This window comes from Phyllobates terribilis, unplaced genomic scaffold, assembly GCF_046119375.1.
Source record: "Phyllobates terribilis strain yellow unplaced genomic scaffold, ASM4611937v1 Scaffold_5__5_contigs__length_657084704, whole genome shotgun sequence".
Classification (NCBI taxonomy): Eukaryota; Metazoa; Chordata; class Amphibia; order Anura; family Dendrobatidae; genus Phyllobates; species Phyllobates terribilis.
The window spans coordinates 417707572-417735504 of record NW_027362765.1 but is presented as its reverse complement, the minus strand read 5'-3'; the positions used below and the strand labels follow the sequence as shown (position 1 = coordinate 417735504).

At 43.8% G+C, this 27933-nt stretch overlaps 2 protein-coding genes across 3 annotated transcripts in view; one reads left to right on the top strand and one right to left on the bottom strand.

Moving 5' to 3' along the window:
• SLK (STE20 like kinase) overlaps window positions 1-25151 on the bottom strand; it is a 69455-nt gene extending 44304 nt beyond the window's left edge. For both annotated transcript variants that reach the window (XM_073685173.1, XM_073685174.1), the window contains exon 1: window positions 24203-25151. In XM_073685173.1, coding sequence (XP_073541274.1) covers window positions 24203-24352 — 150 coding nt within the window. In that variant the 5' untranslated portion in view covers window positions 24353-25151. The remainder of the gene's footprint in view (window positions 1-24202) is intronic.
• The window catches only part of STN1 (STN1 subunit of CST complex), a 55107-nt gene continuing 52017 nt past the window's right edge, over window positions 24844-27933 (top strand). Inside the window, exon 1 of the mRNA XM_073685187.1 lies at window positions 24844-25069. The gene's annotated coding sequence lies outside the window, so the exon portion shown is untranslated. The remainder of the gene's footprint in view (window positions 25070-27933) is intronic.

The window sequence follows — 27933 nt, the reverse complement described above, 5'->3', positions numbered from 1 at the left end:
ACAATGACCTTTGCACACACTCATTAGATGCTTCAATAAAAAATACAGAGTCTGATTCAGACTATTGCTGCTAATGTCCATGTGAATTTCCAGAAAGGACAGGATGTTCGGTGTAGAAAATCCCCAGTGGCCAAATCTGCAAGATTCATCAGTTTTATATTTGATAAAGATAGTAATATGGGGAAGATGAAGGCATGGGTGGGGGGGATGGCAACTTAAGATTACGTAGATAAATGTACGTTCATGCACTTGGGACGAGTAAATAAAATGTACAATTATGTACTAAATGGTAAATCCCAGGGTAGAAAGGTCCCTGAAAAAAGATGAGGGTGTATGAGTGGACAGCAAACTCTCAAGAACGTAGTTTTGCCTCTGTACAAGACACTAGTGCGGCCTCTCCAAGGCTATGTGCACACGGCATCATTTAGACGCCAGCATAACCACATGGTTTTTGAAGCAGAAAACACTTCAGGAAAATACCGGCGGAGTTTCTCCTGAAACATCTTCTTTGTCATCTGTTTTTAAATCTAAGCCTGCGACGGTGACAAGAGGGCATCCTCTGGAGGAAAGACAGTTTAATCATCACAAAACGGTGATTCTTTACTGTAAGAGCAGTGAGACTATGGATTCTTTACTGTAAGAGCAGTGAGACTATGGATTCTTTACTGTAAGAGCAGTGAGACTATGGATTCTTTACTGTAAGAGCAGTGAGACTATGGATTCTTTACTGTAAGAGCAGTGAGACTATGGGTTCTTTACTGTAAGAGCAGTGAGACTATGAGTTCTTTACTGTAAGAGCAGTGAGACTATGAGTCCTTTACTGTAAGAGCAGTGAGACTATGAGTCCTTTACTGTAAGAGCAGTGAGACTATGGATTCTTTACTGTAAGAGCAGTGAGACTATGGATTCTTTACTGTAAGAGCAGTGAGACTATGGATTCTTTACTGTAAGAGCAGTGAGACTATGGATTCTTTACTGTAAGAGCAGTGAGACTATAGATTCTTTACTGTAAAAGCAGTGAGACTATGGATTCTTTACTGTAAGAGCAGTGAGACTATGGATTCTTTACTGTAAGAGCAGTGAGACTATGAGTTCTTTACTGTAAGAGCAGTGAGACTATGGATTCTTTACTGTAAGAGCAGTGAGACTATGAGTTCTTTACTGTAAGAGCAGTGAGACTATGGATTCTTTACTGTAAGAGCAGTGAGACTATGAGTTCTTTACTGTAAGAGCAGTGAGACTGAGTTCTTTACTGTAAGAGCAGTGAGACTATGGATTCTTTACTGTAAGAGCAGTGAGACTATAGATTATTTACTGTAAGAGCAGTGAGACTATGGATTCTTTACTGTAAGAGCAGTGAGACTATGGGTTCTTTACTGTAAGAGCAGTGAGACTATGGATTCTTTACTGTAAGAGCAGTGAGACTATGAGTTCTTTACTGTAAGAGCAGTGAGACTATGAGTTCTTTACTGTAAGAGCAGTGAGACTATGAGTTCTTTACTGTAAGAGCAGTGAGACTATGAGTTCTTTACTGTAAGAGCAGTGAGACTATGGATTCTTTACTGTAAGAGCAGTGAGACTATGGATTCTTTACTGTAAGAGCAGTGAGACTATGGATTCTTTACTGTAAGAGCAGTGAGACTATAGATTCTTTACTGTAAGAGCAGTGAGACTATGGATTCTTTACTGTAAGAGCAGTGAGACTATGGATTCTTTACTGTAAGAGCAGTGAGACTATAGATTCTTTACTGTAAGAGCAGTGAGACTATGGATTCTTTACTGTAAGAGCAGTGAGACTATGGATTCTTTACTATAAGAGCAGTGAGACTATGAGTTCTTTACTGTAAGAGCAGTGAGACTATGAGTTCTTTACTGTAAGAGCAGTGAGACTATGAGTTCTTTACTGTAAGAGCAGTGAGACTATGGATTCTTTACTGTAAGAGCAGTGAGACTATGGATTCTTTACTGTAAGAGCAGTGAGACTATGAGTTCTTTACTGTAAGAGCAGTGAGACTATGAGTTCTTTACTGTAAGAGCAGTGAGACTATGGATTCTTTACTGTAAGAGCAGTGAGACTATGGATTCTTTACTGTAAGAGCAGTGAGAATATAAAACTCTCTGCCACATGAGGTTGTAACGGTTAATTCACTACAAAAAGTACAAGGAGAGGCCTTGGTGACTTTACTGAAAAATATAGTATTACAGGTTACGGGTATTAGATTTTGTGAAGGGACAGTATTTTGCATCTAATATGGGGCAATTAGCATCTGTTTCGTGGAGTTTCTGTCTTCCTCTGAATCAATATGTTAGGTGATAGTTTTATGGTTCAAAGGAGACCCAAGTCCAACCTATGAACATTATCAGATCTGTGGATAAGCCCCGTATTTCTGAGATGGTAATACACCATTAACAGAACTTTATAAGACTGTAAAGTCGGCTTATATTTCCGGGTGTTTCCAGTAGTTTACAGGACACTAAATCGTCCGTTGTTCACACCATATAATCGCCTAAATGATAGTAAATTACATGTGACTATTCAGGAATGACGAGGGAAAATCTGTGAGAACTGCAGAGGTCACCGGCAATCTCTGGGATCTAATGCACAATTAGATCTAGGACGGGTGAAGTCACCAATCAGGTCACTAATTTCATTTTTTAGGCCCTCTCAAAACTGAGAGAGCTGCGATCTGATTGGGCGCTAAGGACGACTCCTCCAATATCCCCGGCACTAGCCCTGTCGGACGCTGAGAGTCTTTCCTCTGACATCAGCTAGCAGATGCCATCTCCGTGGCAGGAGCCATTATGTAACACAGCTGGCTATTTATAGGGCGGCGTTCACATGCCAGCTCGCCCTTCATTCTATCCAGCAAAACATTTCCCATGAAATCATCTCACATGTCGGAGAACAGATCCATTACGTTGGGTACTGACAGGCAGATTAGGGAACGCCGTGAAGATTTGTGTGTTGTGCTGCAGTGCATTGTGGGAGATGATGCTTGATTTGCGCTCACAAACCTATACAGCAAATTGTCTCTTCAGAGAGGAAGTGGACTAGAGCCCTATACGGTCACCCATAGAAAGCGGCGATCGTAAAAGTCAATATCGACTCTTTAACGAGCCTTGCAATATGACCGAGGATAAAAGCTAAACCAGAATCTCAATTTGCAGACACGGTGTTTCAGGGTGTTGCCCCCTCATCAGTGTAAAGCATGAGATCTGATTCGGCTAGGTGAGAGGCTCTGGACTGATGTCTAAGGAATAAGGTTTCTCGTCGAGGAGAGTGACAAGCTAAGCCTGACATGTCAGAGAAAAGATACTTATAAGCCATGCATGCTAGTCCTCTTCCTCTCTAAAGAGACAATTTGTATCTTTAATTTCCCAGAGGAGCTGGAATGTCTTATAAGTCTCCTCACTCTGACATTCCAGTCCTGGCTTGTCACTCTCCACAAGGAGAAACCTTACCCATTAGATCCCAGTCTTAAGCCTTTCACCCAACCAAATCAGATCTCACACTTTGCACTGATGAGGGGCAACATCCCCAAAACACTGTCTGCAAATTGAGATTCTGGTTTGGTTTTTATCCTAAGTCATATTGCAAGGCTCGTCAAAGGGTCGATATTGACTGGATCGCTGCTTCCAATAGGTGGTGCTAGAGTTCTAGTCCTCTTCATCTCTATTTCCCAGAGGAGCATGGCGTCTAAGTATCCTCACTCTGACATGCCACATTACCCATTAGACCCCAAACCTATACATCCTAATGTATGCACTACATCTCCCACAATGCAAAGCAGCCAGGGGCGGATCCAAAGTGATTGTGACTGCTCTGTAAAGCATGGCTCTTGCTGTGATTAATGGCGTCATCCACACATATCCCTGCAGGCCAACACTGTACCGAAGCTCTTAGGACAGACACATGTATGACACCATACATCTTCCGGGATGTGCTTATCTTATCTGACCCCACAGCTTCCCGGACAAGCACCTACAATTCTAGTAGGGGGATTTCCTCCAAGAATATTATGTGCTGCAAACAATCTGCATTAGCCAGAAGCAGGAAATGGCAGACAGGAAGAAGTGCACCAGTCCCAGATACGGAAGCCTTGTACTTCCCTGCAATGCACTCATTCATCAAGGCCTCCGTCCATCACAGCAGAACAAAGCCTCGCTGGTATTTAGTATAACTTAATGGGCCAGGCAATGCATCCTGGGTAAAAGGTATGCAAATGAGATCTCCTGTATCTCTAGTGCCACCTAGAAGGGTTTTCTGGTTTCGGAAATCCGATGTCCCCCATCAGCAGTTTGTTTTGAAATACAAACAAACTGTGCTTTACTCTTCTCCCCAGGTCCAGCGACAAGGCTCCTCCGCTGTTCCCGGTGTGTGATTGCTATTGCTTGCAGCGCTGACACCACACCAACAGCGCTGCAGACAATCAGTGACCTCAGCAGATATGAGTGGCTTGTGCTGTCTACTTGGCAGGGCAGCTGAGTTCACTGATTGAATGTAGCGCTGACTGCAGCCAATCACAGACACAGGGACTTAGCGCCGGACCCGGGGAAGGTGAATGGTGTACGACCAAGAATGTATTAGCCAATGTGAAAGGAAAAAGAACCCCGAAACAGCTGCCTGTAGATGCCAGTCAGACAGATTATAGAGTGGCTCCCTCTACAGGCGGCACTAGAGGGAACACTTCTTCTGAAGGAGAGCCAACGTTCACAAAATGATCCAGAGTCCAGTGGCCACATAGGTAGCCCATGGCTGCCAGACCAGAAATCTTCCGCTAGCTGCAGCATCCACAGAGCCTCTTCTGATTAATAGGCTGCGGTGCCGCTGCTGTCCTCATTACACTGCTGCTGTTCACACTGTGCTGCGCAGAGGTGGCGGTGGGGAATGGTAAGCGCTCCATGGAGCAGCCAAAGACTACATGTCTGACAATTATTGTAGATGGGAAGGAAGGGGGTATGGGGCATTATGGGGCAATTAGCGGAAAATTGTGAAAGGGGGCACAGTATAGCGACGGGCAGTGTGCGGGTGTATTATGGAGAGCGGCAGTGTGGTGTTATATTATATTATATAGAGGGGCAGTGTGGTGGTATATTATATTATATAGAGGGGCAGTGTGGTGGTATATTATATTATATAGAGGGGCAGTGTGGTGGTATATTATATTATATAGAGGGGCAGTGTGGTGGTATATTATATTATATAGAGGGGCAGTGTGGTGTTATATTATATTATATAGAGGGGCAGTGTGGTGGTATATTATATTATATAGAGGGGCAGTGTGGTGTTATATTATATTATATAGAGGGGCAGTGTGGTGGTATATTATATTATATAGAGGGGCAGTGTGGTGTTATATTATATTATATAGAGGGGCAGTGTGGTGGTATATTATATTATATAGAGGGGCAGTGTGGTGGTATATTATATTATATAGAGGGGCAGTGTGGTGGTATATTATATTATATAGAGGGGCAGTGTGGTGGTATATTATATTATATAGAGGGGCAGTGTGGTGGTATATTATATTATATAGAGGGGCAGTGTGGTGGTATATTATATTATATAGAGGGGCAGTGTGGTGGTATATTATATTATATAGAGGGGCAGTGTGGTGGTATATTATATTATATAGAGGGGCAGTGTGGTGGTATATTATATTATATAGAGGGGCAGTGTGGTGTTATATTATATTATATAGAGGGGCAGTGTGGTGGTATATTATATTATATAGAGGGGCAGTGTGGTGTTATATTATATTATATAGAGGGGCAGTGTGGTGGTATATTATATTATATAGAGGGGCAGTGTGGTGGTATATTATATTATATAGAGGGGCAGTGTGGTGTTATATTATATTATACAGAGGGGCAGTGTGGTGTTATATTATATTATACAGAGGGGCAGTGTGGTGGTATATTATATTATACAGAGGGGCAGTGTGGTGGTATATTATATTATATAGAGGGGCAGTGTGGTGTTATATTATATTATATAGAGGGGCAGTGTGGTGGTATATTATATTATATAGAGGGGCAGTGTGGTGGTATATTATATTATACAGAGGGGCAGTGTGGTGGTATATTATATTATACAGAGGGGCAGTGTGGTGGTATATTATATTATACAGAGGGGCAGTGTGGTGGTATATTATATTATACAGAGGGGCAGTGTGGTGTTATATTATATTATATAGAGGGGCAGTGTGGTGGTATATTATATTATATAGAGGGGCAGTGTGGTGTTATATTATATAGAGGGGCAGTGTGGTGGTATATTATATTATATAGAGGGGCAGTGTGGTGGTATATTATATTATATAGAGGGGCAGTGTGGTGGTATATTATATTATATAGAGGGGCAGTGTGGTGGTATATTATATTATATAGAGGGGCAGTGTGGTGGTATATTATATTATATAGAGGGGCAGTGTGGTGGTATATTATATTATATAGAGGGGCAGTGTGGTGGTATATTATATTATATAGAGGGGCAGTGTGGTGGTATATTATATTATATAGAGGGGCAGTGTGGTGGTATATTATATTATATAGAGGGGCAGTGTGGTGGTATATTATATTATATAGAGGGGCAGTGTGGTGGTATATTATATTATATAGAGGGGCAGTGTGGTGGTATATTATATTATATAGAGGGGCAGTGTGGTGGTATATTATATTATATAGAGGGGCAGTGTGGTGGTATATTATATTATATAGAGGGGCAGTGTGGTGTTATATTATATTATATAGAGGGGCAGTGTGGTGGTATATTATATTATATAGAGGGGCAGTGTGGTGGTATATTATATTATATAGAGGGGCAGTGTGGTGGTATATTATATTATATAGAGGGGCAGTGTGGTGGTATATTATATTATATAGAGGGGCAGTGTGGTGGTATATTATATTATATAGAGGGGCAGTGTGGTGGTATATTATATTATATAGAGGGGCAGTGTGGTGGTATATTATATTATATAGAGGGGCAGTGTGGTGGTATATTATATTATATAGAGGGGCAGTGTGGTGGTATATTATATTATATAGAGGGGCAGTGTGGTGGTATATTATATTATATAGAGGGGCAGTGTGGTGGTATATTATATTATATAGAGGGGCAGTGTGGTGGTATATTATATTATATAGAGGGGCAGTGTGGTGGTATATTATATTATATAGAGGGGCAGTGTGGTGGTATATTATATTATATAGAGGGGCAGTGTGGTGGTATATTATATTATATAGAGGGGCAGTGTGGTGGTATATTATATTATATAGAGGGGCAGTGTGGTGGTATATTATATTATTAAGAGGGGCAGTGTGGTGTTATATTATATTATATAGAGGGGCAGTGTGGTGGTATATTATATTATATAGAGGGGCAGTGTGGTGGTATATTATATTATACAGAGGGGCAGTGTGGTGGTATATTATATTATACAGAGGGGCAGTGTGGTGGTATATTATATTATACAGAGGGGCAGTGTGGTGGTATATTATATTATACAGAGGGGCAGTGTGGTGGTATATTATATTATATAGAGGGGCAGTGTGGTGGTATATTATATTATATAGAGGGGCAGTGTGGTGGTATATTACATTATATAGAGGGGCAGTGTGGTGGTATATTATATTATATAGAGGGGCAGTGTGGTGGTATATTATATTATATAGAGGGGCAGTGTGGTGGTATATTATATTATATAGAGGGGCAGTGTGGTGGTATATTATATTATATAGAGGGGCAGTGTGGTGGTATATTATATTATATAGAGGGGCAGTGTGGTGGTATATTATATTATATAGAGGGGCAGTGTGGTGGTATATTATATTATATAGAGGGGCAGTGTGGTGGTATATTATATTATATAGAGGGGCAGTGTGGTGGTATATTATATTATATAGAGGGGCAGTGTGGTGTTATATTATATTATATAGAGGGGCAGTGTGGTGGTATATTATATTATATAGAGGGGCAGTGTGGTGGTATATTATATTATATAGAGGGGCAGTGTGGTGGTATATTATATTATATAGAGGGGCAGTGTGGTGGTATATTATATTATATAGAGGGGCAGTGTGGTGGTATATTATATTATACAGAGGGGCAGTGTGGTGGTATATTATATTATACAGAGGGGCAGTGTGGTGTTATATTATATTATATAGAGGGGCAGTGTGGTGGTATATTATATTATATAGAGGGGCAGTGTGGTGTTATATTATATTATATAGAGGGGCAGTGTGGTGTTATATTATATTATATAGAGGGGCAGTGTGGTGGTATATTATATTATATAGAGGGGCAGTGTGGTGGTATATTATATTATATAGAGGGGCAGTGTGGTGGTATATTATATTATATAGAGGGGCAGTGTGGTGGGCTATTATACAGAGGGGCAGTGTGGGGGGGGCTATTATACAGAGGGGCAGTGTGGGGGGGGCTATTATACAGAGGGGCAGTGTGGAGGGGGATATTATACAGAGGGGCAGTGTGGTGTTATATTATATTATATAGAGGGGCAGTGTGGTGTTATATTATATTATATAGAGGGGCAGTGTGGTGTTATATTATATTATATAGAGGGGCAGTGTGGTGGTATATTATATTATATAGAGGGGCAGTGTGGTGGTATATTATATTATATAGAGGGGCAGTGTGGTGGTATATTATATTATATAGAGGGGCAGTGTGGTGGGCTATTATACAGAGGGGCAGTGTGGGGGGGCTATTATACAGAGGGGCAGTGTGGAGGGGGATATTATACAGAGGGGCAGTGTGGTGTTATATTATATTATATAGAGGGGCAGTGTGGTGTTATATTATATTATATAGAGGGGCAGTGTGGTGGTATATTATATTATATAGAGGGGCAGTGTGGTGGTATATTATATTATATAGAGGGGCAGTGTGGTGGTATATTATATTATATAGAGGGGCAGTGTGGTGGTATATTATATTATATAGAGGGGCAGTGTGGTGGTATATTATATTATATAGAGGGGCAGTGTGGTGGTATATTATATTATATAGAGGGGCAGTGTGGTGGTATATTATATTATATAGAGGGGCAGTGTGGTGGTATATTATATTATATAGAGGGGCAGTGTGGTGGTATATTATATTATATAGAGGGGCAGTGTGGTGGTATATTATATTATATAGAGGGGCAGTGTGGTGGTATATTATATTATATAGAGGGGCAGTGTGGTGGTATATTATATAGAGGGGCAGTGTGGTGGTATATTATATTATATAGAGGGGCAGTGTGGTGGTATATTATATTATATAGAGGGGCAGTGTGGTGGTATATTATATTATATAGAGGGGCAGTGTGGTGGTATATTATATTATATAGAGGGGCAGTGTGGTGGTATATTATATTATATAGAGGGGCAGTGTGGTGGTATATTATATTATATAGAGGGGCAGTGTGGTGGTATATTATATTATATAGAGGGGCAGTGTGGTGGTATATTATATTATATAGAGGGGCAGTGTGGTGGTATATTATATTATATAGAGGGGCAGTGTGGTGGTATATTATATTATATAGAGGGGCAGTGTGGTGGTATATTATATTATATAGAGGGGCAGTGTGGTGGTATATTATATTATATAGAGGGGCAGTGTGGTGGTATATTATATTATATAGAGGGGCAGTGTGGTGGTATATTATATTATATAGAGGGGCAGTGTGGTGGTATATTATATTATATAGAGGGGCAGTGTGGTGGTATATTATATTATATAGAGGGGCAGTGTGGTGGTATATTATATTATATAGAGGGGCAGTGTGGTGGTATATTATATTATATAGAGGGGCAGTGTGGTGGTATATTATATTATATAGAGGGGCAGTGTGGTGGTATATTATATTATATAGAGGGGCAGTGTGGTGGTATATTATATTATATAGAGGGGCAGTGTGGTGGTATAGTATATTATATAGAGGGGCAGTGTGGTGGTATATTATATTATATAGAGGGGCAGTGTGGTGGTATATTATATTATATAGAGGGGCAGTGTGGTGGTATATTATATTATATAGAGGGGCAGTGTGGTGGTATATTATATTATATAGAGGGGCAGTGTGGTGGTATATTATATTATATAGAGGGGCAGTGTGGTGGTATATTATATTATATAGAGGGGCAGTGTGGTGGTATATTATATTATACAGAGGGGCAGTGTGGTGGTATATTATATTATACAGAGGGGCAGTGTGGTGGTATATTATATTATACAGAGGGGCAGTGTGGTGGTATATTATATTATATAGAGGGGCAGTGTGGTGGTATATTATATTATATAGAGGGGCAGTGTGGTGGTATATTACATTATATAGAGGGGCAGTGTGGTGGTATATTATATTATATAGAGGGGCAGTGTGGTGGTATATTATATTATATAGAGGGGCAGTGTGGTGGTATATTATATTATATAGAGGGGCAGTGTGGTGGTATATTATATTATATAGAGGGGCAGTGTGGTGGTATATTATATTATATAGAGGGGCAGTGTGGTGGTATATTATATTATATAGAGGGGCAGTGTGGTGGTATATTATATTATATAGAGGGGCAGTGTGGTGGTATATTATATTATATAGAGGGGCAGTGTGGTGGTATATTATATTATATAGAGGGGCAGTGTGGTGGTATATTATATTATATAGAGGGGCAGTGTGGTGGTATATTATATTATATAGAGGGGCAGTGTGGTGGTATATTATATTATACAGAGGGGCAGTGTGGTGTTATATTATATTATACAGAGGGGCAGTGTGGTGGTATATTATATTATACAGAGGGGCAGTGTGGTGGTATATTATATTATATAGAGGGGCAGTGTGGTGTTATATTATATTATATAGAGGGGCAGTGTGGTGTTATATTATATTATATAGAGGGGCAGTGTGGTGGTATATTATATTATATAGAGGGGCAGTGTGGTGTTATATTATATTATATAGAGGGGCAGTGTGGTGGTATATTATATTATATAGAGGGGCAGTGTGGTGGTATATTATATTATATAGAGGGGCAGTGTGGTGGTATATTATATTATATAGAGGGGCAGTGTGGTGGTATATTATATTATATAGAGGGGCAGTGTGGTGGTATATTATATTATACAGAGGGGCAGTGTGGTGGTATATTATATTATACAGAGGGGCAGTGTGGTGTTATATTATATTATATAGAGGGGCAGTGTGGTGGTATATTATATTATATAGAGGGGCAGTGTGGTGTTATATTATATTATATAGAGGGGCAGTGTGGTGTTATATTATATTATATAGAGGGGCAGTGTGGTGGTATATTATATTATATAGAGGGGCAGTGTGGTATTATATTATATTATATAGAGGGGCAGTGTGGTGTTATATTATATTATATAGAGGGGCAGTGTGGTGGTATATTATATTATATAGAGGGGCAGTGTGGTGGTATATTATATTATATAGAGGGGCAGTGTGGTGGGCTATTATACAGAGGGGCAGTGTGGGGGGGGCTATTATACAGAGGGGCAGTGTGGGGGGGGGCTATTATACAGAGGGGCAGTGTGGAGGGGGATATTATACAGAGGGGCAGTGTGGTGTTATATTATATTATATAGAGGGGCAGTGTGGTGGTATATTATATTATATAGAGGGGCAGTGTGGTGGTATATTATATTATATAGAGGGGCAGTGTGGTGGGCTATTATACAGAGGGGCAGTGTGGGGGGGCTATTATACAGAGGGGCAGTGTGGAGGGGGATATTATACAGAGGGGCAGTGTGGTGTTATATTATATTATATAGAGGGGCAGTGTGGTGTTATATTATATTATATAGAGGGGCAGTGTGGTGGTATATTATATTATATAGAGGGGCAGTGTGGTGGTATATTATATTATATAGAGGGGCAGTGTGGTGTTGTATTATATTATATAGAGGGGCAGTGTGGTGGTATATTATATTATATAGAGGGGCAGTGTGGTGGTATATTATATTATATAGAGGGGCAGTGTGGTGGTATATTATATTATATAGAGGGGCAGTGTGGTGGTATATTATATTATATAGAGGGGCAGTGTGGTGGTATATTATATTATATAGAGGGGCAGTGTGGTGGTATATTATATTATATAGAGGGGCAGTGTGGTGGTATATTATATTATATAGAGGGGCAGTGTGGTGCTATATTATATTATATAGAGGGGCAGTGTGGTGGTATATTATATTATATAGAGGGGCAGTGTGGTGGTATATTATATTATATAGAGGGGCAGTGTGGTGGTATATTATATTATATAGAGGGGCAGTGTGGTGGTATATTATATTATATAGAGGGGCAGTGTGGTGGTATATTATATTATATAGAGGGGCAGTGTGGTGGTATATTATATTATATAGAGGGGCAGTGTGGTGGGCTATTATACAGAGGGGCAGTGTGGGGGGGGCTATTATACAGAGGGGCAGTGTGGGGGGGGCTATTATACAGAGGGGCAGTGTGGTGGGCTATTATACAGAGGGGCAGTGTGGTGGGCTATTATACAGAGGGGCAGTGTGGTGGGTTATTATACAGAGGGGCAGTGTGGTGGGCTATTATACAGAGGGGCAGTGTGGTGGGCTATTATACAGAGGAGCAGTGTGGTGGGCTATTATACAGAGGGGCAGTGTGGTGGGTTATTATATTATATTATATTATACAGAGGGGCAGTGTGGTGGGATATTATACAGAGGGGCAGTGTGGTGGGGCTATTATACAGAGGGGCAGTGTGGGGGGGCTATTATACAGAGGGGCAGTGTGGTGGGTTATTATATTATATTATACAGAGGGGCAGTGTGGTGGGCTATTATACAGAGGGGCAGTGTGGGGGGGCTATTATACAGAGGGGCAGTGTGGGGGGGCTATTATACAGAGGGGCAATGTGGGGGGGGCTATTATACAGAGGGGCAGTGTGGGGGGGCTATTATACAGAGGGGCAGTGTGGGGGGCTATTATACAGAAGGGCAGTGTGGGGGGGCTATTATACAGAGGGGCAGTGTGGGGGGGCTATTATACAGAGGGGCAGTGTGGTGGGGCTATTAAACAGAGGGGCAGTGTGGGGGGGGCTATTATACAGAGGGGCAGTGTGGTGGGCTATTATACAGAGGGGCAGTGTGGTGGACTATTATACAGAGGGGCAGTGTGGTGGGCTATTATACAGAGGGGCAGTGTGGGGGGCTATTATACAGAGGGGCAGTGTGGGGGGTGGGATATTATACAGAGGGGCAGTGTGGGGGGTGGGATATTATACAGAGGGGCAGTGTGGGGGGTGGGATATTATACAGAGGGGCAGTGTGGGGGGTGGGATATTATACAGAGGGGCAGTGTGGAGGGGGATATTATACAGAGGGGCAGTGTGGAGGGGGATATTATACAGAGGGGCAGTGTGGTGGGCTATTATACAGAGGGGCAGTGTGGTGGGCTATTATACAGAGGGGCAGTGTGGTGGGCTATTATACAGAGGGGCAGTGTGGTGGGCTATTATACAGAGGGGCAGTGTGGTGGGCTATTATACAGAGGGGCAGTGTGGTGGGCTATTATACAGAGGGGCAGTGTGGTGGGCTATTATACAGAGGGGCAGTGTGGTGGGCTATTATACAGAGGGGCAGTGTGGTGGGCTATTATACAGAGGGGCAGTGTGGTGGGCTATTATACAGAGGGGCAGTGTGGTGGGCTATTATACAGAGGGGCAGTGTGGTGGGCTATTATACAGAGGGGCAGTGTGGTGGGCTATTATACAGAGGAGCAGTGTGGTGGGCTATTATACAGAGGGGCAGTGTGGTGGGCTATTATACAGAGGGGCAGTGTGGTGGGTTATTATATTATATTATACAGAGGGGCAGTGTGGTGGGATATTATACAGAGGGGCAGTGTGGTGGGGCTATTATACAGAGGGGCAGTGTGGGGGGGCTATTATACAGAGGGGCAGTGTGGTGGGTTATTATATTATATTATACAGAGGGGCAGTGTGGTGGGGCTATTATACAGAGGGGCAGTGTGGTGGGGCTATTATACAGAGGGGCAGTGTGGGGGGGCTATTATACAGAGGGGCAGTGTGGGGGGGCTATTATACAGAGGGGCAGTGTGGGGGGGCTATTATACAGAGGGGCAGTGTGGGGGGCTATTATACAGAGGCGCAGTGTGGTGGGCTATTATACAGAGGGGCAGTGTGGGGGGTGGGATATTATACAGAGGGGCAGTGTGGGGGGTGGGATATTATACAGAGGGGCAGTGTGGGGGGTGGGATATTATACAGAGGGGCAGTGTGGGGGGTGGGATATTATACAGAGGGGCAGTGTGGAGGGGGATATTATACAGAGGGGCAGTGTGGAGGGGGATATTATACAGAGGGGCAGTGTGGAGGGGGATATTATACAGAGGGGCAGTGTGGGGGGGGATATTATACAGAGGGGCAGTGTGTGGGGGATATTATACAGAGGGGCAGTGTGTGGGGGATATTATACAGAGGGGCAGTGTGTGGGGGATATTATACAGAGGGGCAGTGTGTGGGGGATATTATACAGAGGGGCAGTGTGGAGGGGGATATTATACAGAGGGGCAGTGTGGAGGGGGATATTATACAGAGGGGCAGTGTGGTGGGCTATTATACAGAGGGGCAGTGTGGTGGGCTATTATACAGAGGGGCAGTGTGGTGGGCTATTATACAGAGGGGCAGTGTGGTGGGCTATTATACAGAGGGGCAGTGTGGTGGGCTATTATACAGAGGGGCAGTGTGGTGGGCTATTATACAGAGGGGCAGTGTGGTGGGCTATTATACAGAGGGGCAGTGTGGTGGGCTATTATACAGAGGGGCAGTGTGGTGGGCTATTATACAGAGGGGCAGTGTGGTGGGCTATTATACAGAGGGGCAGTGTGGTGGGCTATTATACAGAGGGGCAGTGTGGTGGGCTATTATACAGAGGAGCAGTGTGGTGGGCTATTATACAGAGGGGCAGTGTGGTGGGCTATTATACAGAGGGGCAGTGTGGTGGGTTATTATATTATATTATACAGAGGGGCAGTGTGGTGGGATATTATACAGAGGGGCAGTGTGGTGGGGCTATTATACAGAGGGGCAGTGTGGGGGGGCTATTATACAGAGGGGCAGTGTGGTGGGTTATTATATTATATTATACAGAGGGGCAGTGTGGTGGGGCTATTATACAGAGGGGCAGTGTGGTGGGGCTATTATACAGAGGGGCAGTGTGGGGGGGCTATTATACAGAGGGGCAGTGTGGGGGGCTATTATACAGAGGGGCAGTGTGGTGGGCTATTATACAGAGGGGCAGTGTGGGGGGTGGGATATTATACAGAGGGGCAGTGTGGGGGGGTGGGATATTATACAGAGGGGCAGTGTGGGGGGTGGGATATTATACAGAGGGGCAGTGTGGGGGGTGGGATATTATACAGAGGGGCAGTGTGGAGGGGGATATTATACAGAGGGGCAGTGTGGAGGGGGATATTATACAGAGGGGCAGTGTGGAGGGGGATATTATACAGAGGGGCAGTGTGGGGGGGGATATTATACAGAGGGGCAGTGTGTGGGGGATATTATACAGAGGGGCAGTGTGGTGGGGCGATATTATACAGAGGGGCAGTGTGGGGGGGGATATTATACAGAGGGGCAGTGTGGGGGGGGGATATTATACAGAGGGGCAGTGTGGTGGGATATTATACAGAGGGACAGTGTGGTGGGATATTATACAGAGGGACAGTGTGTGGGGGGGATATTTTGTGCAGGCAGCACATTTAAGGGCAATTATTTATTCAGGGGTGTAGAATGGGAGATATTTTTTATTTATGGAGCAGTATAATATTACTTTAATTTTTAAGGGCACCATGACAGGAAGGGATGCTGAAGACGGAGAAAAGGGAAGTATGCTCTGGGAATGAAATCTCATCATGGCATCTGTACTACATGGAAACAAAAAAGAGATAGGAACAACTCCAGCCAGAGAAGATGTTACCTATGAGGTACCTGGATGTAAATGTTTATTTGTGATACTGCTGTTGTTCCTGTATGGTCTGCTGGTAATGGGGATGATGGCTGGTAACAACTTCCAGAATCTCCTAACCATTGTTAAACATACTGGAAGTTGCCGGTTCATCTGATCTGACACTGCAATTAATAGCAGTACTAAGCTTAGTGCTGCAATCCTGTACTGACAATGGTTCTGGGCGCTACATTCATGTACTGACAGTGGTCCTAGGTGCTGCATCCATGTACTGACTGTGATTCTGAGCGCTGCATCCATGTACTGACTGTGGTTCTGAGCGCTGCATTCATGTACTGACTGTGGTTCTGGGTGCTGCATTCATGTACTGACTGTGGTTCTGGGTGCTGCATTCATGTACTGACTGTGGTTCTGATTTTGTTCATATTTAGCAATCCATAACCTGCTATGGCTATGTTTAAAACTGAAAAATCCTCAAAACTTAAGAGTGAGTATTTGGCAGGTTTCTGCTCAATTTCTGCTTCAAAAACTCAGGTTAAGTTGTGTTTACACTTAGTTTTTGGAGCAGAAACTCTCTAAATTCTCCTAAAATACTCAAAACTTTGTTCTGGTGATTAGTGTTGAGCGAACATGCTTGGCTAAAGCGTTATCCGAGCAGGCTCGTGTGCTAACCGACTGTCTTCAGTGTGCTCGCAAAACGTTAGTATCGCTGAGACTTTTAGACAGCGGCAACATAGGCAGGGATTGCCTGTTTGTCAGGCAATCCCTGCATGTGTTGCAGCTGTCTAACAGCCGCGGCGATGCGAAGATATTTTGCGAGCACACAGAAGACACTTGGTTAGCACATGAGCCTGCTCGGATAACGACTTATCCAAGCACGTTTGCTCAACAATACTGGTGATGTATTTATGATAGTGGTCTGGTGATGTATTCATGTAAGTACCCATTTAAATTCCTTTGCCACCCTTAGGATTGGTTCAGTATGACAATGTGGCCCTTGGACTGAAGAATGTTGTGCACCCTGCTCTACTAGGAGATGGACAGCTTTGTTTCGGAGCCAGAGGTTCGAATAACTTTGTTTATAAGATTCTGAAGAACACCCTTCACAAAGATTAATTTTTTAGGCGTTCAAACAGCTTTAACTCAAATCCATCGCATATCGTTAATATAGTGAAAGATTACCAACCATTCTCTGCATTCTTCAGATGGTTCATAAAGATCCCTACAGTATTGTGACCAACATTAATGACTTAGATCAACATTCCAGAATTTACAGCACATGGATAGTGACGACATAAGAGCTCCAGGAGCATAAAGTGGAAGCAAGAAGCTGTAGTATAACCATAGATTAAACACCACTTACAGGGACAGGTAAGGGTGCTCATTACTAGGCTGAGGTTATCCTAACCCGTGGATTTTAGCTGTATTAAGAGATCCTGAACGACACGTTATTTAGCACTGGGCGCTTAGGTTGCGTATTTTTTAATGCCATTTGGAAAGCCCCTATACTCATCAGCAGTCCGAGTGTCACGCTAGGTAAGGGGAGGACCAAGTGTACAACGATGGGAAAAGGGGGGAAGCCCAACAACTAACGAGAGTGGAGACCCCTAGGCAGATCTTACAACACCCTGACTCCCCTACCGTCACTAAATAGGTTCTGCACATATCGATGAGCAGGATACCTAATCCCTAACTGACCCTAGAGCTAGGCCCTAGGTAGGGAGGGGGAGGGGTGAACACTAGTCAGCCCCCACTGTAACCAAAGACAAACAAGGGAAACAGAAAAGGGGATACACTTAGCTATGAGAAGACACCAGAGAGTAGACGACGACAATCCACCAAGAAACTCCAAGAAGAAACTAGCAGACTGCTAGAGCTTCAGTCCTAAGCAGAGGAAAATCGTTCTATCACCGGCGACTCTCTGGAGAGACTGGAGGTTTTTAAATATCAAGCAAGGGTGTATCATTTAGCAGCAGAAGGTGGAGATCACTGCTGGGTCCTAGCGAGAGAAGAATACCCCTACACTACAGAGATGAAAGGATCAAGAAGGTGTCTGCAAAGCCAAGTGCAGCAACCTTCTACAGCCGGATCCAGAATGACTGTCTGTCAAACCTGTTATGACACCGAGACAAACGAAGTCTGCGGGTTTGGCCAACATATATGTATGAGGGTCTTTAGAACATCTCTCTAATTTTCATGTACGCGAATGGAGACTCTCGAGGAGGGGAAAAAAGAAAAAAAAATATCAATTTATAGGACCTGAAATAGCCCCAGAGTTCTAAAAAGAGGACTGGAAAGACAGGAATCATGGTTTTGTTTTTTAACCATTTTTATGATGGCCACCTATTAACCCTTACTGGACATGCCCTCTAATTGCTCCATTGTCTCAATGGAGAAGAATAGAAGACTATGAATCTTATTAGAAGTAACCATAACCTTTATTACTTGGGATTTCTTCCTTATGTTCAGTTCATTCAATATGGTAATTCCCTCCTTGCAGGACCATACTGTGACACTTGATCTGTGTGATTGCCCTTTAAATGTCAATTACCTGAAATCCTACTAGGAGAATCTCTATCTAGACCAGATATCCCACAGTAACCTCTGCACTCCCATCCATTGTACATGTCCTGTCACATATTAACAAGAAGCAGGACGGCAAGAAAGTATTACAGGATCCTCGCAGTGTCGGTAATGGGACAGCATCCCCCTTCATTAACAAAGCCCACCCCATACCCAAAAGTTTTCCATGCACAGTATAAAGCCAGCCATCATACGGTCACGAGTGTGAATGGTCCCATCCTATGAGAGCGGATCAGTGAGCGTCACAGATGAAATAGGAAAGGAGACCCAAGCGCTGGACACAGGGTATACAAGAAATATCCATCCGAAATGCAGATGTATTGCTCTTTTCACAGAAAACAATCGACGTGGCTCGCGGCTTTCACATTCTTCCTTTAGGGCATGATAATAATCAGAGTTATCTGACATTGCAAGAGGATAGATGAGAAATGTTTCATAACTGATGGGCTCTAAGGGGTAAGGTTTCTCCTTGTGGAGAGTGACAAGCCAAGCCTGGCATGTCAGGGTGAGGGGACTTATAGGCCATGCATGCTTCTCTGGGAAATTAAATATGCAAATTCTCTCTTCAGAGAGGAAAGGGACTAGAACTCTAGCGCCACCTACAGGAAGTAGAGATCCTAAATGACAATAGTGACCCTATAAGGAGCCTTACAATATGACTTGGGACAAAAGCCAAATCAGAATCTCAATTTGCAGACAGTGTTTCAAGGTATTGCTCCTCATCAGTGCAAAGTATGAGAACTGATTTGGCTAGGTGAGAAGCTTAAGGCTGGGGTCAGGTGTCTGGTTTGGCTTTTATTCAAACTCATGTGGCAAGGCTTGTTAAAGGTTCGATACTGACCTTTAGGATTGCTGTTCCCGAAAGGTGGAGCTCGACTTTTAGTCCTCTTCCTCTTTCAAGAGGCAAATTGCATTAACTGATGGGCGCAACATTGAGACCCCCATAATCACTAGAAGCCCACCCTTTCTGCTAACTACATGATTACAGTGTGGAGATTGAATGGAACAGACGGAGCACGTGCCGCACCATGGAACCGACGGAGCACGTGCCGCACCATGGAACCGACGGAGCACGTGCCGCACCATGGAACCGACGGAGCACGTGCCGCACCATGGAACCGACGGAGCACGTGCCGCACCATGGAACCAACGGAGCACGTGCCGCACCATGGAACCGACTCCATTTAAATCTTGTGTAGACGCCGTATAGCTCGGACGAGTGCGATAAGTCGTTTTGACACATAGTACTCGTCAAAATCTACTCCTCACTATGGTCATTAAGTAAGAAGAAGAAAAGGGGGTTCAAGATCCTCGTTCTTCTGATTAGGGGAAGGGGTCAGGTGAGGAGCCCCCAAGTGATGCTTTACCACTGTCTCATTCATTCTGCTCTGCTCCATAGCCAAGACACATGGCTAGAACTCACCGTTTGAAGTGGCCATCATTCACCCACTGGAGGATCATATCTGGCGTCACCTGCTGTTATGTGGCCACTACAAATATTACTGGGGTCTACTACATCTCGGAGAAAGATGAATCGCTAGCACAGAATCTTTAGTAATGTATTACTATAGGAAACATTTTTGTCCCCTTTAATTAACTCTTGCACATCCTATAATAAAGCTGGAGTGTGCGCGTACATGAAGGGAATCAAAGCAGAACGTGCTGTGGTGGCAAAGACGTAATGAAGAGCACATGTACTACACGGACCAGACTGAGAAATGTCATTTGTTCTTCATTTGTTCTGCTGTCCATGTGTTATATAAGCCACGACACAGAGCACGAAAGGCTCAGATACAAATATCCTGCTTGTGTAAGAGTGTAGTAAGGTAATTCAGGGTCCTTCAGTCAAGGCAACGCAGCAGCCTTAAAGGGGTTTTCCGGCAGCAGTTTGGAGGCTCAGATTTGTTTTTGTTTTAAAGGGAATCTGTCAGCAGGCTTTTGCTTCTAAATCTGAGAGCAGCATGATATAGGGACAGAGACCCTGATTCCAGACTTGTATCACTTATTAGGCTGTGTGCTGTCATTTCAATACAAGCAATGTTTTATCAGCAGGAGATTATCACTTAAAGGACTAGGTGTCTTGTGCCAGGCAGTCCAGCTAATCTGTGTAACCCCGCCCCCACCACTGATTGGCAGCTTGCTCACGCTATAGACAAGAACCTGCCAATCAGTGGTGTGGGCGGGGTTATGCACAGCTCAGCATTGATAGCACTGCTACATCTACTGCAGAGAACACAGGGGTTTCAGCAAAATTACAAGAAGTCCAGTAAGTGAGACATCGCTGGAATCAGGGCCTCTGCCCCTACATCATACAGCTCTCAGATTCCATAGCAAAAACTATCTGCTGATTCCCTTTAATGCAAACTCTGCCGTGAAGAGGGGTTTTCTGGTTTCTGAGTGGTGTCTTATTGTTCATGTCAGACTAGGATTGCATTGTTGATTCGTGGCCTAATTCGCACTCAAAATTGAGATCTGATGAAGTCTCATCCACCACGATTTTCTATACACAGATAAGCAGGTGAAAATCTGTACAAAAACGCATCCTAAATAGAGCGCGGATTTATAATTCTGCTGCAAAAGAGAATTGCTTATAATGCACTTCCCATCCCCCTACATCCGATCAGCTGCTGGATCATAGGGTCACTCGCAGGACGCCCCTTTCTTAGATCTCCATGTGATGAGGAGGCACATGTACTGCCCCCTATCTGCCATCAGCTCCAGACAATCACATGGCGGCTACATGAAGTGAACTCCTGCCAGGAGATTGAATGACTGAAACTAGAGGCTCCTGGCAGGCAGAGGTGAAAAGGAAGCAGGGGGTGGGGGGCCGCTGTGGAGCAGATCAATCTTTCCCTGCCGTCTCTAGTGGGGGATTTGGTTTCTTTCTGTGACTTTCCCACAAGACGAACAACACTTTCACTAGCCCCCTGCAAGCTGCTCCGCTGAATAATGTGCCAGGGGCAGCGGCTCAGGAAGTGCGGCCCCTAAGACAAGGAAATCAGCTGTGGGCGCACAATATGGGGGGCGCTGCTAAAGTCTGGGGGGGAAATGCCATTTCCTCTGCATTCATGCACAAGTCTTATTTTCAGAAAGCTGATCCCACACCAATGGCGGCGAACTGCAGCGGTGGATGTCATCCCAGAAGTGACATATGTAGAAAATAAGCCACACAAAACCCTTTAACAACCGCCCGTGCCTGTTTTTTTTATTGTGGTTGATATTTTACAAGGGTGTCCCCTGAGCTCTTTGGTGTAGGAACCTCTGACGTGGCTGTTTAACCCTTTGATCGCTACAATAGAAAGTGATTGCGACATGATCAAATGGTATCCCCCCCATCGTTCAGGTCAACGACTTTCAAGGTGAAACAGCTGGGAAAGACTTGGGGACCTAGAAAAGCCTTTTAGGGTTCAGTCCCTATGGTGTAAGCCACTATCCCATCTAGACGTCCCTGTAAGAGCAGAGAGCGGTGGTCAAGAGAAGCCTCCATTAGGGCAAAGAACAACACATCCATGTATTATAAGGATGGAGAGCGACAGATCTGGTACCCGAGGACTAATGTTCGGTTTGGGTACCAGAACCTAAACTTCCACGGGTCCGCTCATAGTAACCCTAGGGATGGCGGTCGCGCCTCACATGTGAATACTGTATTCAATGGTGCAATCCATATTTTTAAAAAACGTCTGATAGTCCGAAACATTACATGTATATTTGGATTACTTGAATCTGCCCCCAGGTTTTCCCCATCTAATCAGAGAGCATCATGATGTAAGGGGCAGATACCCCGATTAAAATGTGTCACTTTATGTAGTAAAATCACTGTTTTATCAGCATGAGAGGAATACTTTTGAAAAGGTGTAGATTTGGGGCGTCGGGTCTTTTTCAACTAAAAGGATCTTTCCCCTTCAGGCTCTGGATGAACCCCTTTACGTTACGCCCCAGTACTTTGTCTTATTAAATTTCCCCTTGCAATAACAGGTGAGATGACCAGATGATCACTCAAGAAGCCAGATCCGCTTACTGACGGCAGCGCTGGAGTCCGATGTGCCGGATTCATTATAAGGTGTGCTGGCTCCAGGGGCTGGAGTAAATTAGAATGAATGTCAGCAGAGCGGCCGGGGGACTGGAGTAAAAGCCCCGGAAGTGGCAACATTCTGGCGTAAACTAATTGCTGAATTGGGGCCTTAGTCTCCAAATAAGACACTTAATATTGTAGACAATATTTCTATATATGGTTTTCCAGTAGTCACGATATAATCATGTATCCCCCCCAGTGCTAGGACCACTCACACCAGGACCCTTTCATATGAATCTTTTTGCAGACAAGACCTTGGACGTGTTGCCACCAACCCCAATATCTCAGACCTGCAGACACCTCCTGTACCGTCTCATGCGTATGATCTTCACACTGGGGCGTGTGAGGAAGAAGAAGGAGAGATCGTCTGACTCATTATGGAAAGACGAATATAACAACTAGAACTTGTCCAAGTCAATAACCCTCAGATGAGTCGGACATTAAAGCTTTGATGGGTCTCTGACTCCTGCCAAGGTGTTATCTGCAGAGGACTAATAGTGGCAGCCATACTGAGTCAGTCACTGAGCAAACAGCTGTCACATCTCCTCTCCGGTCTGATGGGAGACCTGACAGTCATATGGACCAGTCATCAGTAAAGCATGTCAGCCCACTATCCTGCGGGATCCCTCCTGACAAGTGATGGCGATGACGTGCTCCATATTTCATGTATATCCCACAGCTGGGCCATTATTTTTTTTTGTGCATATGACACTTGCCCTGCCCATTTTGTTTCAAATGGGAGGGGCAAAGGTGTAATGGGGGTGTGGCTTGTCAGTCACAAGCCATCCAATATATCTATCAATGTCAGGATGGCCCAATTGGTTCTAACAAAAGTGAACCACGATAGGTCCAACCAGAAGAGTTCATTAGTGCTGGTGGTCTTTTTTTGTTTATTGGGGTAGGGGGGTGATAATTCCTGATCACATGATATGACACAGGACCTTACATGGATCAACTAAACTACTTAGACACCAAACAACCCTATGGTGACCCACACAACTGTAGGGGAATCCAGGTCCCCTAGACAAAGACTTGAAAGCGACCCATAATGCATCATGAACATAAAGTTTACAGAACCGGTTATTTATTCCTACTGTTTTCTCATATAAGGAGATACAATGTAACCAAACAATCCCGCAGTATCAATATTTACCTTGTAGAGGTTACTTCCCGACACTGCGATCCCGACCCATAGAAATAAAGAACCTTAGATCACGGCCGTATCGGACGACAGATCACATCTAATCCACCTCACAAGTTTGTAGAAATCGCAGAAATCTAACACCCAGAGTAGCCACAAACCGGCCCAAAGCGCAATATATTACACCGTCCAGGCGCACGGAATGGCATGTCATTCTGGATGGAGCATTTACCAGTAGACTTGTAGACTGGTTTCGACTCAAACTGGGAATTCTAGACTCCTGAGAGGCAATTCTGCAGGATAAATCTGCCCAACAGGAACGACATGAATTATCAGTTTACTTCCTGCCGCACACAGATGACCCCACACATCAATCCCCTCTCCCCTCCGACCCCCAATCTTTACTCACCTTATACACTTTTCCGAAGGCCCCATCGCCCAGCTCCCCAATGATCTCCCAGAACTCCTCGGGGTTCTGATCCCTCTTCACGTGTTCGTATTGCTTCTTCTTTTTGTCCCCTCCGAGCTTAAAGATCTTACGAAAGTTAAAGAAAGACATTTCCTCTGTTTTTTTTTCTGGGTGGCCGCTTCCCCCCCAAACCTCAAACCACAGCCCTGGACTTGTGGAGAAGAGTAGACACCTCAGCGGGGGGCTGCTGGCTTCATGCCCCTTCTAATGACTGGGAAGTGAGATCAAATGGGGAATCCGGTGTATTCTCCCCGATAACTCTGCAGATAGGGCAGCAGATCCTTTCAGAGAGCAGTAGATCCTCTGACGACAGCAGATCCTATTCGATACCTCGATAGAAGAGTCGATTCTGTTAATCGCTTTGTGTCTACACCAATAGATCCTCCTTGATCTGATGACAGCTACGTGTAGATCCTGATTGATCCCTCCAATGATCTATAAAGGACTATATCTTCTCTGATATTAGGGCAGTAGATCCTTCCTGATGACAGTTGATCCCTGTGAGAACAGAGACACCAGGAGATCCAGCCCCTCTAGAGATCCCAGATCGGTCCTGAATCGCTCGCCCCTATGCGATCTCGTCCATAGATAATGTCAGAGCAGGAGGAGCGCTTTATCAATGGACACCTGCTGTAAGTCCTATCCGAAGGCCGCGGGTTACTCACACGTTCCTGTCAGGCCCAGCCCATCACAGGGACGCGGCCCCGGCCACAGAGGGAGGAGGAAGGAGAGGGGGAGTCACCCGAGGAACGCGCAGCACCCGGATCCCCCGACCCGAGCGGCCGAGCAGAGACCACAGCGCCAGAGGTGAGACATAAGCCGCGCTGTCCGGCCTCTCCACTTCCTCTACACTGGGCCCCGCTCTGCGCGTCCCCGCGGTACCTCTCCACTGCCTCTGCCGGGAGCGCGAACGTTTCCCTAGCAACAACCTTTTTTTTTTTCTTTCAAACTTTATTAACAATGAATAACGGATACAATGGACTCCTATAGGAATGGGACAGAAGTAGAATGTAACTGGATAATAGAGAGCGGAGAGCGGTTTTTCGGCCTGGTTGCGGCGGACGTTCCTAGGCCGCGCGTCCGCCTCTCTGCCGGTGCGCGCGCCCGTTTTCTTAGCAACAGGGTTTTTTTTTTTTTTTTGGTCGAACTTTATTAACGATTTTAGTAACAAACCTATGTATGTAACTGTCCTGAGTGTTTACACACCCGCCCATACTATTTATACCCGGGCTCAGCCGCCGCGCAGGCAGAGAGGATGGTGCGGGCTGTGACTCATCCGATGGCATGGAAGCAAAACTATTAGTCCAGCACTATATCCCTGTAGAACTACAAGTTCCAGGAGACTTTGCACATTTCTGAATGGCTCCTGGGACTTGTAGTTCTGCAGGCACCGAGCGCCCGGGACATGTACAGGTGGATCTCACTAAATTAGAATATCATCAAAAAGTTAATTTATTTCAGTTCTTCAATACAAAAAGTGACTCTCCTATATTATATAGAGTCATTACAGACAGAGCGATCTATTATATAGAGTCATTACAGACAGAGTGATCTATTATATAGAGTCATTACACACAGAGTGATCTATTATATAGAGTCATTACACACAGAGTGATCTATTATATAGAGTCATTACAGACAGAGTGATCTATTATATAGAGTCATTACACACAGAGTGATCTATTATATAGAGTCATTACACACAGAGTGATCTATTATATAGAGTCATTACACACAGAGTGATCTATTATATAGAGTCATTACACACAGAGTGATCTATTATATAGAGTCCTTACACACAGAGTGATCTATTATATAGAGTCCTTACACACAGAGTGATCTATTATATAGAGTCCTTACACACAGAGTGATCTATTATATAGAGTCATTACAGAGTGATCTATTGTATAGAGTCATTACACACAGAGTGATCTATTATATAGAGTCCTTACACACAGAGTGATCTATTATATAGAGTCATTACACACAGAGTGATCTATTATATAGAGTCATTACACACAGAGTGATCTATTATATAGAGTCATTACACACAGAGTGATCTATTATATAGTCATTACACACAGAGTGATCTATTATAGTCTTTACACACAGAGTGATCTATTATATAGAGTCCTTACACACAGAGTGATCTATTATATAGAGTCATTACACACAGAGTGATCTATTATATAGAGTCATTACACACAGAGTGATCTATTATATAGAGTCATTACACACAGAGTGATCTATTATATAGAGTCATTACACACAGAGTGATCTATTATATAGAGTCATTACACACAGAGTGATCTATTATATAGTCATTACACACAGAGTGATCTATTATATAGAGTCTTTACACACAGAGGGATCTATTTCAAGTGTTTATTTCTGTTAATGATGATTATGGCTTACAGCCAATGAAAACACAAAAGTCATTATCTCAGTAAATTAGAATACTTTATAACAACAGCTTGAAAAATGATTTTAAAATCCGAAATGTCCTACTGAAATGTATGTTCAGTAAATGCCCTCAATACTTGGTCGGGGCTCCTTTTGCATCAATTACTGCATCAATGCGGCAATGTGGCATGGAGGCGATCAGCCTGTGGCACTTCTGAGGTGTTATGGAAGCCCAGGTGGCTTTGATAGCAGCCTTCAGCTCGTCTGCATTGTTGGGTCTGGTGTCTCTCATCTTCCTCTTGACAATACCCCATAGATTCTCTATAATAGATTCTCTATGGGGTTAAGGTCAGGCGAGTTTGCTGCCAATCAAGCACAGTGATACTGTTGTGTGTAAACCAGGTAGTGGTACTTTTGTCAGTGTGGACAGGGGCCAAGTCCTGCTGGAGAATGACATTTCCATCTCCAAAAAGCTTGTCAGCAGAGGGAAGCATGAAGTGCTCTGAAATTACCTGGTAGACGGCTGCGTCGACTTTGGTCTTGATAAAACACAGTGGACCTACACCAGCAGATGACATGGCTCCCCAAACCATCACTGATTGTGGAAACTTCACACTAGACCTCCAGCAGCTTGGATTGTGGCCTCTCCACTCTTCCTCCAGACTCTGGGACCTTGTGGAGTATGTCAATGACTGCCTTCTGGACATCTGTCAAGTCAGCAGTCTTCCCCATGATTGCGGAGCCTACTGAAACAGACTAAGGGACCTTTTAAATGCTTAGGAAGCCTTTGCAGGTGTTTTTTGTTAATTATTCTAATTTACTGAGATAATGACTTTTGTGTTTTCATTGGCTGTAAGTCATAATCATCAACATTAACAGAAATAAAAACTTGAAATAGATCCCTCTGTTTGTAATGACTCTATATAATATATGAGTTACACTTTTTGTATTGAAGAACTGAAATAAATTAACTTTTTCTTGATATTCTAATTTAGTGAGATGCACTTGTAGCTCTGCAGGCACCGGGCGCCCGGGACCTGCGGCTCTGCAGGCACCGGGCGCCCGGGACCTGCGGCTCTGCAGGCACCGGGCGCCCGGGACCTGCGGCCCTGCAGGCACCTGGCGCCTGGGATATCTACAGACCTGTGGAGCTGCATAGATTGTAGTCTGGGGCAGCACAAGGGCTCCATGGTTGCCTCAGGTGCCAGTTTGAAAGGAGGTACAACTTATTTGGGGAGAAAAACAATTCTGTGTTCAAGTGGATAATA